Here is a 21951-nt window from a genome sequence, read left to right as displayed (position 1 = left end):
GGACAGAAACAAGTGTTGGTGAGGATTCGGAGGAACTGGAACCCTCCTACACGACCGTGGGAGTGTGAGACGGTGCGGGCGCTTTGACGACAGGGGGCAGTTCCTGGAGGAGGCAAACATAGAGCGACCGCACGGCCCAGGATTCTGCTCCTGGGCACGGACCCAAGAACGCTGAAAACTTACGTTCACACAAAAACTTGTACGTGAACGTTCACAACAGCACTGTTCGTAATAGCCCCAAAGTGGAAACAACCCAGATGTCCACCATCGGGTGGATGGTCGCTTCTGAGCAAGCCACTGAGGGACGGAAATAAGTCTCAGGGCCTGAGAACTGGCTTCCTCGGTGTCTGCGCCGTGTGTGACAGGCAAGGGGGCCCCAGGGAGCCTGCACAGCTCACAAGGGCTGTGGGGAGCGGGGACCCGCTGGGAAGGCCTGACATTATTTCTCTTCCTTACAACCCTCCTGCTGGGGTTCCCAGAAGCCTCCAGGAAACAGAACGTCTCACCCTCGAGCAAAGTCTCTCCAACCGGTGAGTAGCCAGGCACTTAGAGCTAGGCAGAGTGCAGCTTGAGGGTGGGACTCTCTCTTCCATTATCTGGGCCTGTGGGCTCTTCCCAAGCGAGTCCGGATTCGAGGACAGAGGGCGGGGCGGAGGCGGCGCCGAGGCTGGGGAACAGGAGCATTCTGGGTAACGTGGCCATTCTAAAGATGGCGGAGCCGAGGCCGTGGCGGGAAGACCGCCCAGTCCCCACACGCCGCTCTCAGGGCAAAGCCCCGGCCCTTCCGACCCGGCTCGAAGTGTTCAGTCGTGTCCCCACTGTTTCCGTGTAGAGCCTGCGTGTGCTTCGGCCCCACACAGCCCACAAGTGCCGTGACACGTACGTCTCGCTGCCCCGGGCCTCTGCGCACGCGCTTTGCTTGCACGGCTGTTTCCTTTCCCCTCGCTTTTCCTGGAAAGCCTCCGTTTCCTTCCAGACAGAACGCCAGTGACAGATCCCCGGGGGCTAGGCTAGGTATGTCCACTGGGCCCACAGGACTCTGGCTTGCTTTAGACTTCTGATCCCAGAGGGTTCTTTCCAACACTGCGGTGGGATCCTTCCCCACCCTCCGCTCAAGACCCTCCACTTCCCGCTCAGGATGCAGCGGGTTCCTCGGCCTGCTGTTCAATGGGCTTAGATATTCCATCTCTCTTGGCCCCTGCCGTCGTGTCTGCCCACCTTCCCTGCGCTCCTCACGCTGCGCTGGGCCCCACGGCGTCGCTTCGGACTCTTCCCGGTGCTCCATATCCTCCCCGACTCCGCACCCAGACCCCTCGCTTTGCCTTTCCTTCCATTCCCCAGGGCTTCAACTCCCAGGGAAGCCTCTTCTGACCACCAGCGTGGATCGGGGGTTTCTTCCGACCTCGCTGAGTGTCTTGAGGGCTACCTATTACAGTAGTTTTCACAATATATTAAAGTGATCACTTCCTGGTCTCCTCCAGTAATGTGGAAACCCCACAAGGACCATGTCTTGTTAATATTTGGGTCCCCATAGCCCAGCACATGGCTGAGTACCCGCCAGTTTCAGGAAATACTTGTGGAATAGTAAGAGAGCTAGCGTGTGTGGGGTGCTGATTATAAACCAAGCACTGTGGTTTGTACTACTATTGTTTTTATTTTAATTTTCACACCAACCTATGATATGTTGATGCCATTAGTTTCATTGGACAGATGGGAAAATTGGCTTGTAGATGTTGTCACCTGCCAGATGTCCCACATCTAATAAGGGGTGGACTTGGGGTTCCAATCTGGGCAGCCTGGTGCTATAGTTCACGCTCTTCTTAAATGCCGTGGAATTCTGCCTCCCAATTGTGTGTGTTCAGGGTAGGGACAGTGACCAGGCTAGGGGAGAGGGTTCCATTTATTGACACGTCGCCTTTTGTGGTTCCCAGAGACTTCTAGGAATATCACCTCCAGTCCCGAGGAGTCAGGCTCTCCAATCGGTGAGTAAGTCGTCCTTCCCAGACCCGTGCCGCTCTCGCCTCTGGCTCCTCACCCAAAGCTGCCTCCTTTCCCTATGCAGGGCTACAGCTCTGTGATCTTGGGTTCTGGTGTATGAAATATTAAGGGGATGGGGGCGGATTATCAGCATATGGAGTTCAGAATTGCGTGATAAGATCAGGTGGGAAGGATGAGATTTTCCAAAGGGTCAGAGAAAGAAAGATTCCCTGTCTGTTGCATCCCTGATAACTGTCTTCTCCTCTGCAAATGGTCAGATAACCAGGCAGTGTCTGTGTCTGGGGAGGGGTTGTATCGGAGGCCTGTGAGGGGACACAGGGAGAGGTGCTAGTTAGAGGATTGGGGCCATCCAGCCCTGACCCTTGGTGGCGAAGGGAGGGACCCCTAGGAAAGAGATTGGCATCTGCTCTGTAATAGGGTGTCAGACGGGACTTGGTTCTGGGGATGGGCTTTTACCACCTGCCCCTTCTCTCATTGCTCCAGCCCCTGCCCGGCTGCACTACACCAAGGGCAACCTGGCTCGGATTTGCCTTGGTGCTGCGATCCTCATACTCCTGGCGGGGCTTCTGGCAGAGGATTGGCACAGGCGGAGGAGACCCCTGCTGCACAGGGTCCGAGCGGTGCAGAGGCCACTCCCACCCCTCCCCCAGACCCAGAGATCACACGGCTGTCCGGAGAGAGGTCGACCAGATGCTCGTCACCAGGGGTTACATCCATAGCCGTCAGTGCTCCAGGCATGGCCGGACCTGAGAGATGGATGCAGATGTGTGTGGAGTGTGTGGAGCGTGAGGGAGGAGGGCAGAGGCCACCGCCATGGAAAGGGGGGCCATGGGGCCTCTTCTTGGGGCTCCATCCAGTTGTTGAGTTGGTGTCTATTTGTTCCTCTGTCCAAGGACATCCTCCCACTGGGGCTGGCAGGAATCTGGAGGCCCAAATCTCCTCGGTCTTGCACACCGTGGATCTAGGGTCCCCGACTGGGCCACACTGGCCTCTTTCTTCCACCCTCTCGTGTGGCTTCCACACTGATCACCAACATTCCCATTCCTCACGGCTGACTCTGTCCCTAACTCTGTGCAAAACCCTCCCATGCTTCCCCCTTGGCCCTCTGTGCTCGTCTCCGTTATCCCCACGCCTACTCTGCACCCTCACCCCACCTTAGGCTGCAGTCGGGCAAATCTTTCGGTTTTCGGAACAGGCCTGGTCCCTTCTGGCAGCTGGTCATGCTATTCCCTTTTGTGAGTGTAAAATGACAACTGTACCAGCATGGCGATGGCTTCCCTTCACGTTAGGAAAAGAGCCCAAAGTCTGAACCTTGTCCTAATGGCCAGAGCAGGCGAATCCCTAGAGAGGGGAAGCAGACGGCGGCTGCCAGGCCCAGGGAGGCAGAGGGGTGAAGAATAACTGCTTAATCAGCACGGGGTTTATTTTAGGCTGATGAAAATGTTCTGGAGCTAGACAGAGGTGACGGTTGTGCGACACTAGGAGTGTATTGTGCTAAATGTCAACAAAGCGTTCCCTTTAAAATGGTCAATTTTATGTTATGTGAATTTCACCTTAATAAAAATTAAAATGAAGCCCTGCTCCCTGATACCCTCGTGTCTCTGTGTGGGGTGATTTTTCCTAGGGAGTACGTGGGATCACACCAGAAATGCTTCCCCGTCACGGTCCCCAGTCCCTATATGTTGTGGGGCTGTCTCTGCCGCAGGCTGGAGCCTCTCTGTTGCTGACACAGCTGTCAGGCGGAGGGCAGCTCGGTCCTCCGTGCGTCTGACTCATAAGCACAGGGGGTTCCAGCTCCTGTCAGAATGAACCTCAAACCCTGAGATGACCCCTGACCTTGGAAAGTGACTCCCCCCCCCCCGGGGGTCACCATGAAGGTGAGCTAAGATGACATCTGGGTGTGGCCGTAGTCACCCGGCATGCTGACTTTAAGGAATGCATACGTCATTTTATAGCAGAACTGTAGACCCCCACATTCAATGTGAGGCTTCTGACAACTTGGACAAAAGGGAGGTCCTAGAAATTTCTAAGGATTGAAACAAACACAAAGAATCAGGAACAAGATAACCATAAGTATACTGAAGAAAAAGTATTTTCATCGTGGCGTTGTAAACCTAGGTAGAGAAGGCTGTCTTCCCCCAGGCAATAGCTTCTCTCTAGGCACAGTTCCATAAGCTAGCATCTCAGACACAGAGAAGCAAAGGGATTTCCAAGCTGGAGGTTAATGAATCCCAGGAGAATGACTTTGCATCAAGCAACACCACCCTAAGCACTTTGCGGGTGGGAACGTAAAATGGTGCAGCTACTATGGAAAACCATATGGTCGTTCTTCAAAAAGTTAAAAATAGAATTACCATATGATCCAGAAATTCCACTTCTGGGCATATACCCAAAAGAACTGAGAGCAAGGACTTGACCAGATATTTGTATATCCATGTTCATACTATTATTTACAATAGCAAAATGGTGAAAGCAACTCGATTGCCCGTTGATGAATGAACGAACAAACAAAATGTGGTGTGTGTGTGTGTGTACACGCACAATATTATTCAGGGCCGGGCACGGTGGCTCATGCCTGTAATCCTATCACTCTGTGAGGCCGAGGCAGGAGGATGGCTTGAGGTCAGGAGTTCGAGACTCGAGACATTATTCAGTCTTATAATTCTGAAACATGCCACAACATGGATGAACCTTGAAGATGTGAAAGTTGATCATATGAACTGGGTCGTTTGTGTCATACCCAACTAAAACAGAGTCAAGAAGCCAGGGAAAAAAGGCACTCAGGGCACATAACATCGATCCAAGAACATGATTCTCTGCAAGCCTAGCCAGGCACTGCCTGCTGTGACCTGAGATGAGTTTTAGCTAATAGCCACTGAAAACTGCTGTGACTCTAAGAACAGTTTTACCCACTATCATCACTTACCAGTCAGAACTTGCCAACCACCCCCCAGCACTTTAGTAGTGCCAGTGAAATTTCTCAAAGAGCAACATGTACCATTTCTCTTTTTCAAGGATAAAACCTCTAACCTTCTTGCTCTTTGGACATACTGAAGACCTCCTGGTCTGTGTGTATTCCCTGATCACAATTTTGCTTCCCACATAAAATGTTTTAAATTTAGAGATTTGTCTCTGTGTTTTGACTTTGACAAAGACATCATGCTAAGTGAAATAAGTCAGTCACAAAAGAACAAATATTGTATGATTCCACTCATATAAGGTACCTAGAATAGTCAAACTCAGAGACAGAAAGTGGAATGGTGGTTGCCAGGGGCTGGGGTGTGTGGAGAGTCAGTGTTTAATGGGTACAGGGTTGCGGTTTGGGAAGATGAAAAAGTTCTGGAGATGGACGGCGGTGACGGTCGCGTAACAATGGGAATGTACTTATTGCCACTGAACTGTACACTTAAAAATGGTTAAAACAGTAGAGTTTATGTTTTGTATATTTTACCACAAAAAAGAAGGCACAACCTACTCAGGCTAGAGCCTTGCTGTTCAGTAAACAGGCACCTTGAGAGCTCCCATGACCTGGCCTCTTACCCGAATAGCCTGTGCTTCTGGGACAGCCGGGGATTGAGAGAACCGTGGCTTAGCGGACGGGAGTGACCTTAGCCCAGAGAAGCCTGCAAGTGAGGTTTGGAGGCACAGAGGGTGGTGTAGGGGTCAGACTCCCTCGACTCCTGGCTCTTACTTCTGTCCAGGAACACTTCCCAAGCCCACCGCCCGGGCTAACCGGTCCACGGGGTGCACACGGCTCTCTATTGCAGCGTCAGCAAATGGAGGCAGTTGTGGAATTGTGAAGGAAGGTTTTCCATACACCTTAGTAAAGAACCCACAGTGAATACTTCCTTCCTGCTCATCAGCAAGACCAGATCCGGAGCAGGCATGTGCTGATGTTGCTATGGGACTCAGGCCACATTTTCGGAATTCAGTGACAGCTGAGGCCAGTGGTCTTGGGTAAGGAGGTACCAAGAAAAGAGGGACAGCTGTACCTGTTCACCTCCTGACACATACGAATCCATGCAGACACACATGAACCCTCATGCCAGTGTCTCAGCTCTTGAGTACTACGTGTAGGTCATGAGGGTGGGTGTGTGTGGCTGGAACTCAGGATGAAATACATGCATTGGGGAAAGACAGTGAATTTAGTTGTGAGCACAAGTTTACATTTCACGGGCTACTGGGATGTCAATACAGAGCCCCTAAACTGATGTAACCAGGTTACTCAATTTCTTCTCTTAAGAGAGGGATTGCGTTAGATTACAGTGTTTCTCAACCTAGGGGCATTGTGTACCCCAGGAGATATCCTCAAATGCCCGGAGACATTTTTGGTTGCAGTAACTGTGAGGGGGGTGCTAGAACCTAGCGGGCAGAGGCTAGGGATACTACTGAACACCCTATGAATGTACGGGACAGTCTCCTTCCCAACAAGGAATTATCTGCTCCAAATGGCAGTAGTGCAGAGGAGGAGAAACCCTTAGCTGGAAGACATGGAAATTCCATTCTAGTTTTAACTTAGTGCCTTTCTTCTTTTACCGACCGCCACTCCCCTCCAGGAACCTGAGGAGGAAGCGCTAGGAATGACCTATGCCTGGTTGAACAAGGAGACCTTGAACTGGAAACAGAAGGACAGGTACAGCAAACCCCAGACGCCCACGCTCCACGCAGCGACATTGCTGAAATGATGGGGCATGTAGAAGGGGGTTTAAAGGCAACATCTGGAACTTAGTCTAATTGGTGAGAGTGTTAAACTGATGGCCCTGATGGAGAAAGTAGGAAGATTAGAAGAATTGTTGAATTTTAATAGTTAAGTTGAAAACAGTAATTACTTTTTATTAATGCTTATGTAAGCATTGCTTAAATTACACATTGCATTAGCTTTACAAAAATGCTTGAGCATTAATAAAATGTAATTTTTTCTGTTATTTTCCCCCCTACCCTGTTTATTTGCTCATCCCTGTATATACAGACAGCAGCATTGGAATTGTTACCCTGAACCTCAGAGTTCACAAATAGCCCCTTGTTTAGCCTTCTCACAGGGTACGGCCGGCACCGCTGCCTTAGTGCATTTGGGGACTCTGCACGTCACAAGAAACCACTGGACTCTATGGGGAAGGGCTGTACATGCCATGAAGTTATGTTTTCTGTAAGTTGGATCTGAAGCTAATCAGAGCAACGACAGGGTCATGTATGAGCTACCTGGAAGCACCTAAGAGTCCAAAATACTGTATGGTTAGTGAGAAGTACTCTGGCGAGGAAGGCTCCGCACACAGCCAACCATGCAGGCCGAGAACTGCCAGCACCGAGCACAGACTGGAAGGGCATCAGAAATCAGTGCAAAACACTTGTCGCTTTTTTCCCTGGGATCGGTTCTCCCCTAATAAGCTATGTGTTCTCTAATTTTTGTCAGAACCCGTCAATACATCCAGCTTCCTTCATGAATGCTTTCACCTTTATTTCCCTCGATAGACCTGTGGCAGACATTTCTCTAACATCTACAGGGTGAAGGGACGTGTGCAGGCAGAACCAAGGGGAAGTGACATCTAGCCCAGCAACCGGCTTGTCCCTGAGGCGGCTCCACAGGAAAACCTCGAAGATCCATTTCCGTCAATACCTCGAGGACCCGACTTCACCGGCGAAGGCGCGACTGCAGGGGATTCAGAGAACGAAGTAGCGAGAAGAAGGTCTTTTCTTCCTGGGATCGTACCTGTCGTCTTCAATGGTCAGCTGTGGGTTGCTTTCTTTCATTTCCTCCAGCAGCTTCTGCATCGGAGCATCATATCGCTCTATTTTCAACCTGGGGGACAAGGTGGGGGAAAGGTTGCTTGTTGCTTCAAGGAGATCCATTTCAAGTTCCCCAGTGCCTGAAAGGCTCACGTGTTAAGGATGCACAGAACACGGGCCACCTTTCTTGATTATTTTATGCTGCAAAGTAGAGTTCCATATTGATTTGATAGGGAAAAAAGATACCAGGTTTACACTGACATGGTACAAAGCCGCTGTGTAGCTTGGGATACCTGGATGATCTTCACGCTGTATGAGGAGTGAGATGGAAGTGATGGGTCCATCTGTGACATCGCTCTAATACCGGCCTACCTGCTCCGCAGCCCACGTGGACAACTTCCGCTTGGTGCACACAGGAGTACCAGTTACACAGACGAGATTTATATCTTGAACCAAGCCAGCCAGGCCAGCCTTTGTCCCCACCACCTCCTTGGCTACAAGATACTAGCTGACTACCACCACCTGTTATTTGGCCTGTGATGATGGTGGCCTCGTTTTTAGGGTTTTGTGGTAATTATATTTAGCCTTGTGTATGTGGAAATGGAGGGCAGGAAAGGGAGGGGAGAGGGAATCACTACATCAAAATATGTATGAAGATGACAGACCAAGGATATTGGTTTCCATGTTTCTTGTTAGCATTGCAGTCTTGGCTTTTGGTATCAGTTTTTGTTGTTTGAGATTCACATACACCCAATGCAACCTTAAGCCAGCTTGAGTGGATGTGTTGTAGGTGACTAAAATACTAATAACTTTGGATAAGATAAAGGTCAACTAGCTTCAAAATGTTTTAAACATGATCCTCCAAGGTTGAGTGTAATTGTGTTGATTCAGGACTGTTGGAGGTTGGCCAGCCTGTGGTAGAGGAACAAAAACAGTCCCCATGGCCAAATCCATGTGGGGCCAAAATTGTGGAAGGAATCAGAAATGGGGTGTGAAGGACCACATGAGGCGTGACATTAGGGTTCTTTGGCTGCAAGTAAGAGACAGTGACTTCAGGTAACTTAGAAGGGCATATTAGAAGGCTATGGGGTATCCGACAGCATCAGAGAGATAAAAACTCAATTATAGAAGGGTCAGGGCTGAGGCATTATACCTTTCTAGGATCTAGGATCCAGGCAGAAGCCCGCACCTTGAATCACTGATCTTGAAACTCAAAGACCCAGGAAAGAATGTCTGACCGGCTGGTCCAAAGAAACACCCCCACTGTTGTCTTTGTTGGGGGCCTTATGTCATGATTAAAACTCATCAATATTATCTAAGGTGGGAGGGCTAACTTATAACAAAAGGGCTAGGAAAAGAAAAAAACAAGACTTTAGCATCCACACATTCCTTCTTTTGACTCACAAGGTAACTTAGGGCTGAGGTTCATGTTAAGGCTGGGCGCGGTGGCTCACGCCTGTCATCCTAGCACTCTGGGAGGCCGAGGCGGGAGGATTGCTTGCGGTCAGGAGTTCGAGACCAGCCTGAGCAAGAGCAAGACCCTGTCTCTGCTAAAAATAGAACAATAAGCCAGGCGTGGTGGCTCACGCCTATAGTCCCAGCTACTCAGGAGGCTGAGGCAGGAGGATCGTTTGAGCCCAGGAGTTGGAGGTTGCTGTGAGCTGGGCTGACGCCACAGCACTCTAGCCCAGGCAATGGAACGAGACTCTGTCTCTAAAAGGATTCATATTAAATATATAATCTATGTGTCTTCTACTTCTCTACATAATTGTGATTTTAAGCTACCAGTAGACTATGTTGCGTCAGAAAATGTCAAAAAGTTCCCATACTCCTAGGAAGGGGGTGTGGTTCTTTGCTGCCATAGTAACAAGCAAACAGGACCCAATGACAACTTGCTCCAATGAGCAAGTGTACAAGAGACAGTTGGCGATAGCTTCTACTGCCCCAGACCACTCTCAGACAGAAGAGTCACTCCAGAGAACATGCTTCCAAGGCTGACGTCGACGTACCAGCCCTCTTTCCAAAAGCGCCCTCTGAGATCTGCAATTTGATTTCCCTAACAAGTGGCCAACCACCACAGCTCTCCCCCAGTTAGGCTATAAATCCAGCTTCCTGGTTTCAGACTGAGTGTTGGTCGCATTCCTTGACTTACCTTATCCACCAAAGCAACAGAGGCAGCGAACAGGCGAATCGCCTGGCCACCAAGCACCAGTGCATGAAAGCTGAATGTTAGTGGCCATGCCTGTGACAAATGCCTGCCGTCTGTGCTCCCCCAAAACCTACTGTCACAGAGGAGACATGCTGGAGAGTAGAAGGACCATACCTGAGTGTCTGGAGGGGGCAATTTTGACGTTTCAAGGCTTCACACAGCATCTTCACCCCATTAAACCCCAAGGAATTCTGGCCCAAGTCCAGAGTGATCAGGCTTCGGTTGCTGCCGAGGGCAGCGGAGAGGTCTTCGCAGCTGAAGCGGGTGATGGAACAACCCCACAACCTTGTTGGCAAAACACAGAATTCAACTCATTAATTCAACCAATGCTGACGGATACCGTCCCATATGCTGGGCACACTCTTGGGTGTTGGGGATCTACATGAGCAACACAGCCTTTCCCCTCAGAGCTCATCTGCTGATAGGAGAATAATGAGTGTCTGGTGCCATATAGAAGTGAGGGACAAGGGACAAAGGACAAACGGAGTAGCCAGGGGTTCTAACTGCAATGCAATGGTCGAAGGCAATTTGAGAGGTGAAGAGCATGAACCACAGAGATCTGGAACAGCAGCTCTCCAGGCAGAGAAGTAGCTTGTGCAAAGGCCCTGAGGTTGCATATGGTTATCCTGTAAATTAATAGACGATCAAGGCAGCCAGCATGAGAGTAAGCCACGGGGTGGGTGGGGGTGCATTGTAAGAGCTGAGGTCACGGGCAAAAAGGGGGCAGCTCACATAAGACCCTTTGGCCATTGTAAGTAGTTTGTTTTGAGATAGAATTCCTACCACTGTTTTTGGTGGATAAAAGATCAGTTTCAGACAAGCATCTAAATTCTGCCTATCAGAATTCTAAGGAGAGGTATAAAATTTGATGTTGGATAAAAGCAGTATGGAGATGGGCTGGGCGTGGTGGCTCACGCCTGTAATCCTTTCACTCTGGGAGGCCGAGGAGGGAGGATCCCTTGAGGTCAGGAGTTCAAGACCAGCCTGAGGAAGAGCGAGACCAAGAAAATTTATTTTCTACTAAAAATAGAATAACTGGGTTGGTGTGGTGGCGCGCGCTTGTAGTCCTAGCTACTCAGGGGGCTGAAACAGGAGGATCGCTTGAGCCCAGGAGTTTGAGGTTACTGTGAGCTAGACTGATGCCATAGCGCTCTAGCCCAGGTGACAGAGCGAGACTCTGTCTCAATCAATCAATCAAACAAAAAAAGGGAGGAAACCTAACTGTCACGTGGGCAGAAGACATATACAAGGGACACATGAATGTTCAAGGGCTATGCCTATACGTGCACAGACATACACACAAACATATGCACACACACGAGATCAGGGAATATATCATAGTTAGGTTTCCTCCAGGATCCTGAATAGGCCAAACATAACACCTAACACTTAGCATACGGCCTGGCACATACTTGAGTAACACGCATACACATTTCACTATCATAATCACCTTTTGCAATGGAATCAACTAACCCTATTTCCTAGAATGTGTAACTGAGACTACTGCCAGCAAGTTATAGCTGGCCACATAAAGGGTGGCCATCCTTCCCTACCCCAGCTGTGTCTGTTCACCTGCAAGTAGGTACAGACCATGAACAGTAGCAACCAGTGGTTCCCTGCCTGTGAGCCCAGGGATCTGCACACTTGGCATCCTCACCATATACTGCCTCATGCTGGAGCTTTAAGATACTGACGCCAGATTGCAGCACTATTCACAATACCCAAGATACTCAATCAACCTAAGTGTCCATCAATGGATGAACAGATAAAGAAAGTGTGGTGCATATATACGATAAAACATTATTCAGCCTTAAAAAAGGAAATATTTCCATTTGCAACAATGTGAATGAAGCTGGAGGATATTATGCTGAGTGAAATAAGCCAGGCACAGAAAGACAAATACTTGGTGATCTCACTTATATACAAAATCTAAAAAAGTCAAACTGAGTAGAGTGGTGGTTTCAAGAGGCTGGGGGTAGAGAAATTGGGCAGATGTGGGTCAAAGGATACAAAATTTCAGTTTGACAGAAGGAATATATTTAAGAGATCTATCATCCATTCTTGTGACTACCGTTAACGATGATATATAGCATACTCGAAAATTGCTGAGAGTAGATTTAAGTGTTCTCACTACAGAAGAGTGAGGCTATATATGTTAATTAGCTTGACTTAACCTTCCACAATGTGTACATATATCAACACATATTGTATGCCATAAATAAAATTATGTGTCAATTAAAAATTTTAAAAAATACTGATGCCTGAGTCTCACTTCTAGAGACCTGATTTAGGTGTGGCCCGGGCACCAGGATTTTCAAAACTCCAAGCATTTCTGTTATGAAGTAGGGTTAAACACTACGACTTCACTATACCTTCTTGTACTGTAGAGGCCAGAAAACTAATTGCTTTTCTTTTAAAATATTTGACAAAGATTGCAAATATTCAAGGTGTAGAACGTGATGATTTGAGACACCTGCACACTGTGCAATGATCGCCATAATCAGCACGTCCATCACCACCAATACCGTATATTAGATCCCCCGAACTTGTTCATTTTATAACTGAAAGTTTATACCCTTTGACCAACATCTCCTCACTTCCCTGCCCCTCAGTCCCCGGAAACCACCATTCTACTCTCCGCTTCTATTAATCTGAGTTCAACTTTTTTAGATTCCCTCATTTTCATTGCAATATTATTCACAATAGCCCAGATATGGAAACCATGCAAGTGTCTCTCAGCAGAGGAATGGATAAAGCAATGTGGTCTATTCATACACTGGAACATTCCTCAGCCATAAAAGGCGATTCTGCCGTCTGCATCAACATGGATGAAGCTGGAGGACATTATGCTGGGTGACACAAGCCAGGCACATAAATACCACATCATCTCACTTATATGTGCAATTTAATTATCTTTTAAGTTCCTTACAGGTAGGATTCCAGATTCAGGTGCATCTGATTGACGGTACCTAATTCTCGTGAGATTTGTAAGACGGAACCGAGTGGCACCCACTCACCTGCTCATGGGCCGACGTGTTCTGGTGCAATGTCTAATTCCTACCTCTTTGAGTGTTGGGGGTTGGGCAGCAGCGGCTGCTTCTCCATGGCCTGAGGTATTGCATCCTTAAAACTTTCCATGGGTGGCCTTTGGATGTCACAGACTAGAGCCTATTCCTTCAACCATCCGAATGGATTTTTAAAACACTCAATAGACTTTAAATGCTGGAGGGATCTACCATACCGATATTTCATTTCAGGCCTAGATTAAAAAAGCTCACCATCGAATTGGTATTAACTGATCAACACATAAGTGCACATATAAGACTAACATCTATTGGATGTTGGGCAAGGGGGATGGGGGAGGAGGGAGGAGGGGACGGGTATATGCATACACAAAGAGTGCAATGCACCGCCCGAAGGATGGACATATTTGAAACTCGGACTTAGGGGGGAGGCGGGGCAAGGGCAACATACATAACCTAAACATCTGTACCCCCATAATATGATGGGAAAAAAAAAAAAAAAACGTTCAAGCAAGCACCACTCACCACAGACATCTCAAGTTACACAGTGGCTCCTTCAAAGCCTCACACAGAGACCTCAGTCCGGTAATTCCAACGTGATTCAGCCCCAGATCCAAATGTGTCAGGCTTGATTGTTGTTCGATCACCTTCGAGAGGTGTTTGCAGCCATTGTCGGTTATGTTGCAGTGCCACAGCCTAGGAAGCGGTGCCAGGAAGGGAAAATAAGACAGCCCCGTCAGTCCTGGCTGCTGCCACACACCAAACCACGATCCAGCCGTGGGTTTTAGACACACTTAGAGACCACACCATGGGGTGGTGCGGTAGACAGAGTAATGGCCTCCTAGAGAAGTCTGAGCCCTAATTCCTGGACCCGTGGACATGGCAAAAAGCACTTTGAAGATGTGATTCAGGGACGTTTAGGTGGGGAGATTATGCTGCACGGTGCGGGTGGGTCCAACGCAGTCACACGGATCCTTACAAGAGGGAGACGAAACGGTCAAAGTTTGCAGGAGAAGACACGACAAAGGGGTCAGAGGACATTGGAAGATGCTACACTATTGGTCGCGAGGCTGATGAAGGGGCCATGGGCCAAGGAATGCAGGTGGCCAGTGGAAGCTGGGAAGGTTTTCTCTCCTGGAGCCTCCAGGAGGAACACAATTCTACTGACACCTTGATTCCAGGCCGGTGGTGACCACTTCTGACTGCCAACCCCCTGCCGCCTTCTACTAGGGGAAGTGATCAATTATATTTCCTAAATTCAGTTGCTAGAAAAGGTAGCATCTTAGAGGTGGAGGACACTAGCTCCGATTCAGGCCTATCTGGTACTACATCCCAGTATTAATCAATACAGAATATCAGTGATATTTCACCTTAGCTTTGTTTTTTTTTTTTTTTTTTGCTTTCTTCGGTCTTACTAGAATTCTGAACTTAATTATATTGTAATAAAATGATATCATAATGTCCCAAGCAAGGCACAGCAGCCAAGGGCCATAGGACCTAGACAGTGAAAATGATGACAGATTTGAGGGTGGCCCATATGGATGGAGAGGAATGAAGATGCGCCCCATGGCTTGGCAATTTGTAAATTTATCAAAACTGCCATGACTGTGGGGTGGCAGAGGAAGGTCCCAGTAAGACTAAAATCAAGTTTTGACAACTTAGCGAAATGGGGGCATCGATGAAACAACCTGAGTTGAGGTAGAAAGGACTCGACCTGTATTTTCTGGGAGTCGTACTTTCTACAGTGATGTACACCTGGGGGGTTGGGTGGCTGAACCTCAGTTTTCTCACCTGTAAACTGGGAGACATGAGTGTGTATCTTAAAAGGCTATGAAGATTAAATGAAATCATCTTTGGCAAGATCTTAGCATAGTGCCTGGTACCTATTAGATACTTAATAAACCATTTTTTTTCTGTGTTTAGATATCTTGAATGGTAGCAACTTCTAATACAATTAGACTTTAATTGGAAGATAGGGCTAGGGGGTGGGTGGCATCTTATTTGCCTATGGAACTTTATATTTGAGTGTTTGGGGGGGGGTGCTTAGAAATTTGGAGAGGGAAGAACCCTTTCCTCCTACCTATCTCCAACCCTGAACCAAATACTTCATTAAGTTTAAGTAAGCGAGTAGTTTTCAGACACTGGGTGCCTTAAGGCATATTCTAGATTAAAACTAGTTTACAGGAAAAGTTCAAAGTTTCTTACTCTTGGAGGTGACTTTATAGACAGAAAGAACACCCAGAGATGTTAACACTAAATAGAGTCTCTGAACAGAAACAGCTGGCGTAGCCCCCTTCTTTTCTGAAAATCTGTCCTGTGATTTTAGAATTAACAGTCAGATTATATGGAGCTCGGCAAATAAGGCCCATCGACACCCAATTGCGTGCAGTTTGTATTATGTAGTTCTAAGCACACAGTTTAAAAATCAGACCTGGAAACCAGCTATCCCTATAGAATATTAACACCACTTCTTATATTTTGTTCTGTCACCCTCTCCCCGGGTCTCGCCAGTTGTAACCATTAGTGTCACGCGTGGGGTATGTAGAGAAGTTACTAGTTGTCCCCGTCACTGTCCTACTTGAATCCCGGGGTACGTGTGCACAAATACTCTGTCACATACAGGCAGGCGACAGGGACTTACACCAGGATCTGCAGTTTACACTCGGGGTAACGCAAGCCCTCGCACAGAATCTCCACCCCTCTGTCCCCAAGGGTGTTCTCGGCCAAGCACAGGTGTGTTAGCCTCTGGCTGATAATCAAAGCAGAAGCGAGGTTCTTGCAACAGGCTTCTGTAAGGTGACAGTTTTCCAACCTGCAAAAGGATCACGCAAACGGTAAGACGGTGAGAACATTTCCCAAGTCCAGCCTTCTCGGCTGTCTCCAAGTGCTGGCGTCCTAAAGCCCTTCTTGTTAATTCCCCGCCCTCCCGGTCACGTGCTAGTGATCACATATGAAGGAACAGGAATGAGAGAAGACCTAGATTCATGAGTCAACCGCCTGGGTCTGAAAACGGGGGCCAAGTGTCTATCGATAGGAGGTTCCATCTGGGCTGCTCAGCAAGGAGGGGGTGACCATTTCTCTTCTCATCATGCCCCGGATCTAAAACGGAGACTCTTCATGGAGAGAAGAGACTTACGACAGCTTCTGCAGGACGGACTTCGGGTGTCTCAAAGTTGTGTGCAGCAACTTGACGCCTTCATCCATGAGCTTGTTGGCCGAGAGGATCAGGCACGTCAGGGACTCGTTGGCTTCCAGGGCGGAGGAGAGACCGGCCCATTGCTGAGGGGTAGCAGAGCAGGACACCAGCCTGTGGGAGAATGGGAACAGGTCATTCTTGAGAATCCGAACACCACAACCCCAAAGAATGGCTGTCGGTTTTATCTCTTGCTCATTATGTTACACCCTGGCTTGAATTATTGGGAACTGTGGTTGTCAAAGTGTGGTCCTTGGAACCAGCTGGAAGCACAAAACCTCAGTCATTCCGAGTCAGAAACCCTGGGTGCAGAGGCCATTGGTCTATGTTTTGAGGTGTTCTGTGTTCACCTGGTAGATGTATTAACACAAATTCACAGGCCTTATCTCTGGAATTTGATTCAGAAGATCTGGGATGGGACCCAAGAATTTGAATTTTAACAAGTTCCCAGGTGATGCTGGCCTGGCGACCTCATGTTGAGAACTACTTATTCATAAGTCCAGTCAACAGAGCCCATCATAAAGCCGGCACCCACATTCTATTCCTAAAAGACTGTTACGAGCAAAAGGAACTTCACTGAAACATACATGTCATTGTGGCCTCTAGAGGTCTTTTGTAACCCTGGTTCTTCCATTTACTGTATGTGTAACGTGGTCTAGCTACTTAGCTTCACGAAGCCTCATTTCCTCCATCTTTAAGTTGGAAATACAAGTCATACCTTTGAGTGTTGAAGAAAGTTGATAATCCACAAGAAATGCCAAGTAGAATATGTGCTACATAGCTAAAACTCACTGAAATTCAGCTAAAAGCCATTCTTTTAGAGCCTAACTTACAACAGAGGGAGACTTTTAACTGGAAAACTGAAACACGAAGCAGAATGTTAATAGCGTTCCCCCAAAAACCTGAATTTATATGGAGTCTCCTTCCATGTTGTGTATCCATCTATTCATTGAGAAACTAATTAAGTGACCCAAATCTTCAAGTCAAATAATCCTGGTTTTCCTGGTTAATATTCACAGGAAGGCCAGGTGTAATGGGTCACGCCTGTAATTCTAGCACTCTGGGAGGCTGAGGGAGGTGGATCGTTTGAGCTCAGGAGTTCGAGACCCAGCCTGAGCAAGAGCGAGACCGCGTCTCTAATAAAAAAAATAGAAATTAGCTGGACAACTAAAATATACATAGAAAAAATTAGTTGGGCATGGTGGCGCATGCCTGTAGTCCTAGCTACTTGGAGGCTGAGGCAGGAGGATCGTTGGAGCCCAGGAGTTTGAGGTTGCTGTGAGCAAGGCTGACGCCATGGCACTCTAGCCCCGGCAACGGAGCGAGACTCTGTCTTAAAAAAAAAAAAAAAAAAAAATTCACAGGAAAAGGAAGAGTGGGTCATTTGTAATGGTTAGTAACAATAGTAAAGATTATTGAATGCAGATGTGCTTGGACTGGTTTTGCCCAATCCTCAAATTCTCGGGATATGTATATTATCCCATCTTACTGATGAAAGGACCTAGTTAAGAACTGTGTTCCTGCTACTACTCAAGTGGTTCGAGTGAGGATCTGTGGAACCCCGTGACGGGTGACGGTGATCATCACTCGAGCCACCAGGTGGACAGCTTCCCAAGGGGAGATCTCTCAAACCAGAGCACTGACAGAGAGGAACAGCTTGATCTCCTGAAGGGTCCTTGTCTGAAAAAAGTAGCTGGTATTCTGAATCATGACAAAGGAGAAGCATGAACCACAAACAAAGGATCTCAGAGAGGATGATGCCAAGATTCTGTGAGCTTCTTTGGACTCAAGACCCTTATGTATGGTTGTCCAGGTTGTCCGCTGCTTAAGGCAAATGGAAGCTGAATTCTAGCCCATGGTCTGTCTTGAGCCATCTGCCTTGAGTAGTACTGGGCCCAGTCAAAATAGACTTTTTCCAATTTACACAAAATTGCTGTGTAGGCTTGTGGCAGCTGTTTGTATGATGAGGGTTTTTAGTGATGGAGAGAGATACCTGAGATATTGCAGGTTACATTTTGGGTGTCTCAGGATTTCACACAATGAGGGAAGCGTGTCATTCTGGTTATTGCCTTGAAGGGTCAGATGTGTTAGAGTCTTGTGACGACGTAAAGCGAGGCAGAAGTTCTGACAAAAATCAGCTGGGGAAATGTCTTTGAGGCTAGAGAAAAGAAAACAAAAGTGATGTCTCGAGTATCTTTCTATACTCATACTGTGCACAAACAGAAACAAAGGGCTCGATATAGTTAAACCTTAGAAACTATTTTTTCCCATGTTTAAATTCTCCCCCATCTTTCCTGAGGTATTATTGACAAATAAAAATTGTATATATTTAAGGTATTTGACTTAATGTTTTGATATATGTATGCCTTGTAAAATAATTGCCACAATCATGCTAATTGACATTCATCTTGCATAGCTACTATTTCCTTTTTGTGTGTGTGGTGAGAATACTTAAGATCTACCCTCTTAGCAAATTTTAAGTGTACGATACAGTGTTGAGAATTATATTCACACTGCTGTCTGTCACGTCTCCAGAACTTATCCATCTTGCAAAAGTGAAGCTTTGTACGCCAGGACAAAATGTCCCTTTAGAAACTCCACTGTCTTTCTTTTCCCTGAAGCGTTACCAATGGGTGCCCTTTGTGAACGCTATTTCATGTGGAATAGTTTGACTTTAAGGAATTCTCTTTGCATTTAGAATCAGGATCCCATGGCCAATGTAACCATTAGTGGGGCAAGGGCTCTTATTTCTCTACATTAAGAAAAATACAAAAGAAGATGCTTGCAGCCCAAGAGCTCTCCACGAAACTGAGAATGTTCACTGAGAGCAAAGTCAACCTAGCTGAGTAGACTGTGTTTAGCCTCCTTGCCCACCCCCCACAACCAGACACCAGCCCAGATGTAGGCTTGCTGGGCTGTCCAAGCACATGATCCACACAAAGGAATCTTAGCTCCAGGAAGACTCTGAAATGCTGTCTTAGGTGGATGCAAGCACACTTTGCTCTGAATGTAAGTATGTAATTATCTTTTTCAGGTGCTTCTTAGCTCTACCCTTTCTTTCCAACTTCATTCAATGACATTTTTGGTCATAATCCAGACAGACACCTGTCCAGCCCAAGAGGCTTCTAATGCTCAGTTCTTAGGCATGTCTCAACCTGCTCTCCATCTCTCTGCATCAGTGGATCTCAGCCAGGGGTGATTTTGGACCCCGCGGGGACACTTGGCAATGTCTGGAGACATTGTTGGTTGTCGCACCTGGGGGAGGAGGTGCAGCTGGCGTCTGGTGGGCAGCAGCCAGGGATGCTGCTCACTGTCCTACCATGCACTGGATCCCCCCCCTCAACACACAGAGATACACAGCCCCAAATGTCGACAGAGGGTGAGAAATCCTGCCCTGCATAGAGCCCTGTCGTCATCATGATAGGATGAAGAATTTCCCCAGGATCTTGATGTTCTTCATCCAAACTATATTTCATGGCGTGTTAAAAATACTTCCTGTGATTATCCCACTAGACAAATTTAAGACTAGGAAGGATTCTCTCAATTCCTTGTGTCTTGAGCACCTGGTTGGGGTCTGGGACAGGAATTTGAATATTGCTCCAATATTAAAAATGTAAGAAACCCAGTCATGCCCTGGGGATTTTAATCTAGGGATTGGTCTCTACTTACACCACTTTCTGGAGATAACAGGTGGTAGAAACTATTTCTTGACAAAGAAGCTGCACTGATGAGGTACTAAGGAAACTTTCACTGATCTTCAGAAATTTCAGATTCATATTTGAGCCAAACATGGAGCAAAGGTCTCTCCAGAAAGGAATTATGTGTTGATCATCCTGGGATCTACAGGGAAGAGAAGGAGGTTATTGAACCAAGATTTTCCATCGTGGTGAAGTACATGGGTTTCTCTGGGCATCCACCCCTAATAAATAAGCATAACTCCAAAAGTTGGATGATTTAATCATTCAGTGCCACTATCAGGCAACTTATCACCTAAGTAAGTATCACTGGAGGAAGAATTTATACTCCTTACACAGCAATCCAATAGAGGGTAAGAATAAGTTAAAATTCTAAATACGTCATTGATAAAAGATTGATAATAATAAGTATATCAATGAGAGATATTTGAGTACTTCATGGTGTATCCATATACATAATATTTGGCCATTTCTCAAGCTACTTTGCAATGATAGTTGTTGACCTAAAATGGTATCTGCAAAAACTTGAGAAAACATAACCTTTAGGTAGTTACATGCTCATACACTCAGACTTTTCAAAGAAAAGTATGTTTTCTTCTAGTGGTTGCCTCTGGGGGAAAGGATTGGTGGGTGCCATGGTTTGTTTACATTTTTCAACATTGCTTTAATTTTTCTATTTATGTGTGGTATCTTTGTAATTACAAAAAAAAGTATTCTGATTTTTAAGAAAATGGTGAGGTTACCTGAAAACCACGAAGTGTCAGAAAGTTAATGGATATTTTGTTATTGACCAGGGGACACAGTGGAACCGAGGGAGTAGTCTAATATCTGAAGGTTTTCATGGAAGAAAAAGTACTAATGGTCAAGGAATAAAAGTAACTCAATAAGCTAAATACAATAACGAGCAAAGTAAAATTGAAAGAAGCAGCTGGTAGGTAAGCTCTTTTATGCCAAGCACTTTGAAGAACTTTAGAATTAGATACACTGAAAATGCACCTACTCTGAAGTAGGGACTTCCGGTTGCTTAAAGACATGAAATGAAGGCACAGAAAGTATCCAACTTGCCCCACATCACACAGCGAGTAGCAGACAGAAATCCAAGTCAGGCTATTCAATTTCAACATCGATGCTCACTTCCTACTACCTTCTACCTCTCAGCATGTAATTGAGCTAAGCTGATTTCAAATCAAGGCAGTCTGTTTCAGAGCTGACGTTTCATCTGGACCAACGATCAACATGTGACTTTCAACCCTGCCTCTCCCCTTTCTACCCCTTCAATATTGGTCACTCAGGTAACTCTCTTCTGAGGACCAACTGGCCTTCCTCCTGCAGAGCGGCAAGAGATTGTATGGCAAGACCTTGATGTCATGGATAGGTTCTTGGAAACTGCAACTTTAAGCAAAACGGCATACAGCAGGTTCCAGAATAACCTTGTTTTGTTATAAGGTTGATGAGAAAAAAAATTGGTTTAATTATACATCGTTTTGCTTGAAGTCAAAGTTTTTTAGAACCTATTAATGACATTAAATGAGGACTTGCTGTATATGACCACGTTTCTGGGATGCTCTTATCAAGGCACTATATGGAAGGGTAATGTAATTTGAGTCAATAAATATCTTCCTAACATTCGAAGCAGCCTGGAGAAGAAATGAAGCAAGCAGCTTCATTGGCAAAACTTGCTACTCAATCAACTCTGCACAAAATAGACATTTTATGATTTAATATAGAAAAAAAAAATCATACAAAACTTAGATTTTCTCCCCTCTAGGGCACCCCTCACTGCTTTGGGACTCGGTTATGCCTCTGGTTTTACTGATGGTGGGAACTAGGAGAGTAAACCGAGTTCTTACCTCTCAAGCTGAGCGTGCGGTTCCGACGCAGGACCACTCTCCAGGAACACCCCCTTTGCTACATGCAGCCAGATTTTCTGCAGGTTTTGACAATGCTTGAGGCAGAATGAAGAGTGCACCATGTCCATTTTATTTCTCAAGTGCAGGGATATTTCCTTGAAGGGGGCCATGGCGTCCTTCACCAGCCCCTCGTCCTGAGACTCGTAGAGGCAGTACAGAAACTCCTTCGTGTCCGTCTCCGAGAAGGGTTTATTCTCAT

General features: G+C 46.8%; 2 protein-coding genes across 2 annotated transcripts in view; one reads left to right on the top strand and one right to left on the bottom strand.

The window, feature by feature from the left end:
* GP6 (glycoprotein VI (platelet)) overlaps positions 1-2717 on the top strand; it is a 36359-nt gene extending 33642 nt beyond the window's left edge. Inside the window, exons 4-6 of the mRNA XM_012642993.1 lie at positions 480-530; positions 1932-1982; positions 2482-2717. Coding sequence (XP_012498447.1) covers positions 480-530; positions 1932-1982; positions 2482-2717 — 338 coding nt within the window. The remainder of the gene's footprint in view (positions 1-479; positions 531-1931; positions 1983-2481) is intronic.
* Positions 2718-7656: 4939 nt separating this feature from the next.
* The window catches only part of NLRP2 (NLR family, pyrin domain containing 2), a 33993-nt gene continuing 19698 nt past the window's right edge, over positions 7657-21951 (bottom strand). Inside the window, exons 5-12 of the mRNA XM_012642992.1 lie at positions 21693-21946; positions 19817-19987; positions 18141-18305; positions 16091-16261; positions 15596-15766; positions 13480-13650; positions 10046-10216; positions 7657-7795 (exon numbers count right to left, since the gene is read on the bottom strand). Coding sequence (XP_012498446.1) covers positions 7657-7795; positions 10046-10216; positions 13480-13650; positions 15596-15766; positions 16091-16261; positions 18141-18305; positions 19817-19987; positions 21693-21946 — 1413 coding nt within the window. The remainder of the gene's footprint in view (positions 7796-10045; positions 10217-13479; positions 13651-15595; positions 15767-16090; positions 16262-18140; positions 18306-19816; positions 19988-21692; positions 21947-21951) is intronic.

The sequence above is a fragment of the Propithecus coquereli genome, unplaced genomic scaffold (assembly GCF_000956105.1).
Source record: "Propithecus coquereli isolate 6110/MARCELLA unplaced genomic scaffold, Pcoq_1.0 Scaffold193, whole genome shotgun sequence".
NCBI lineage: Eukaryota > Metazoa > Chordata > Mammalia > Primates > Indriidae > Propithecus > Propithecus coquereli.
Note: the sequence above shows the minus strand (reverse complement) of the source record. Positions and strands in the feature narration are given on the sequence as shown.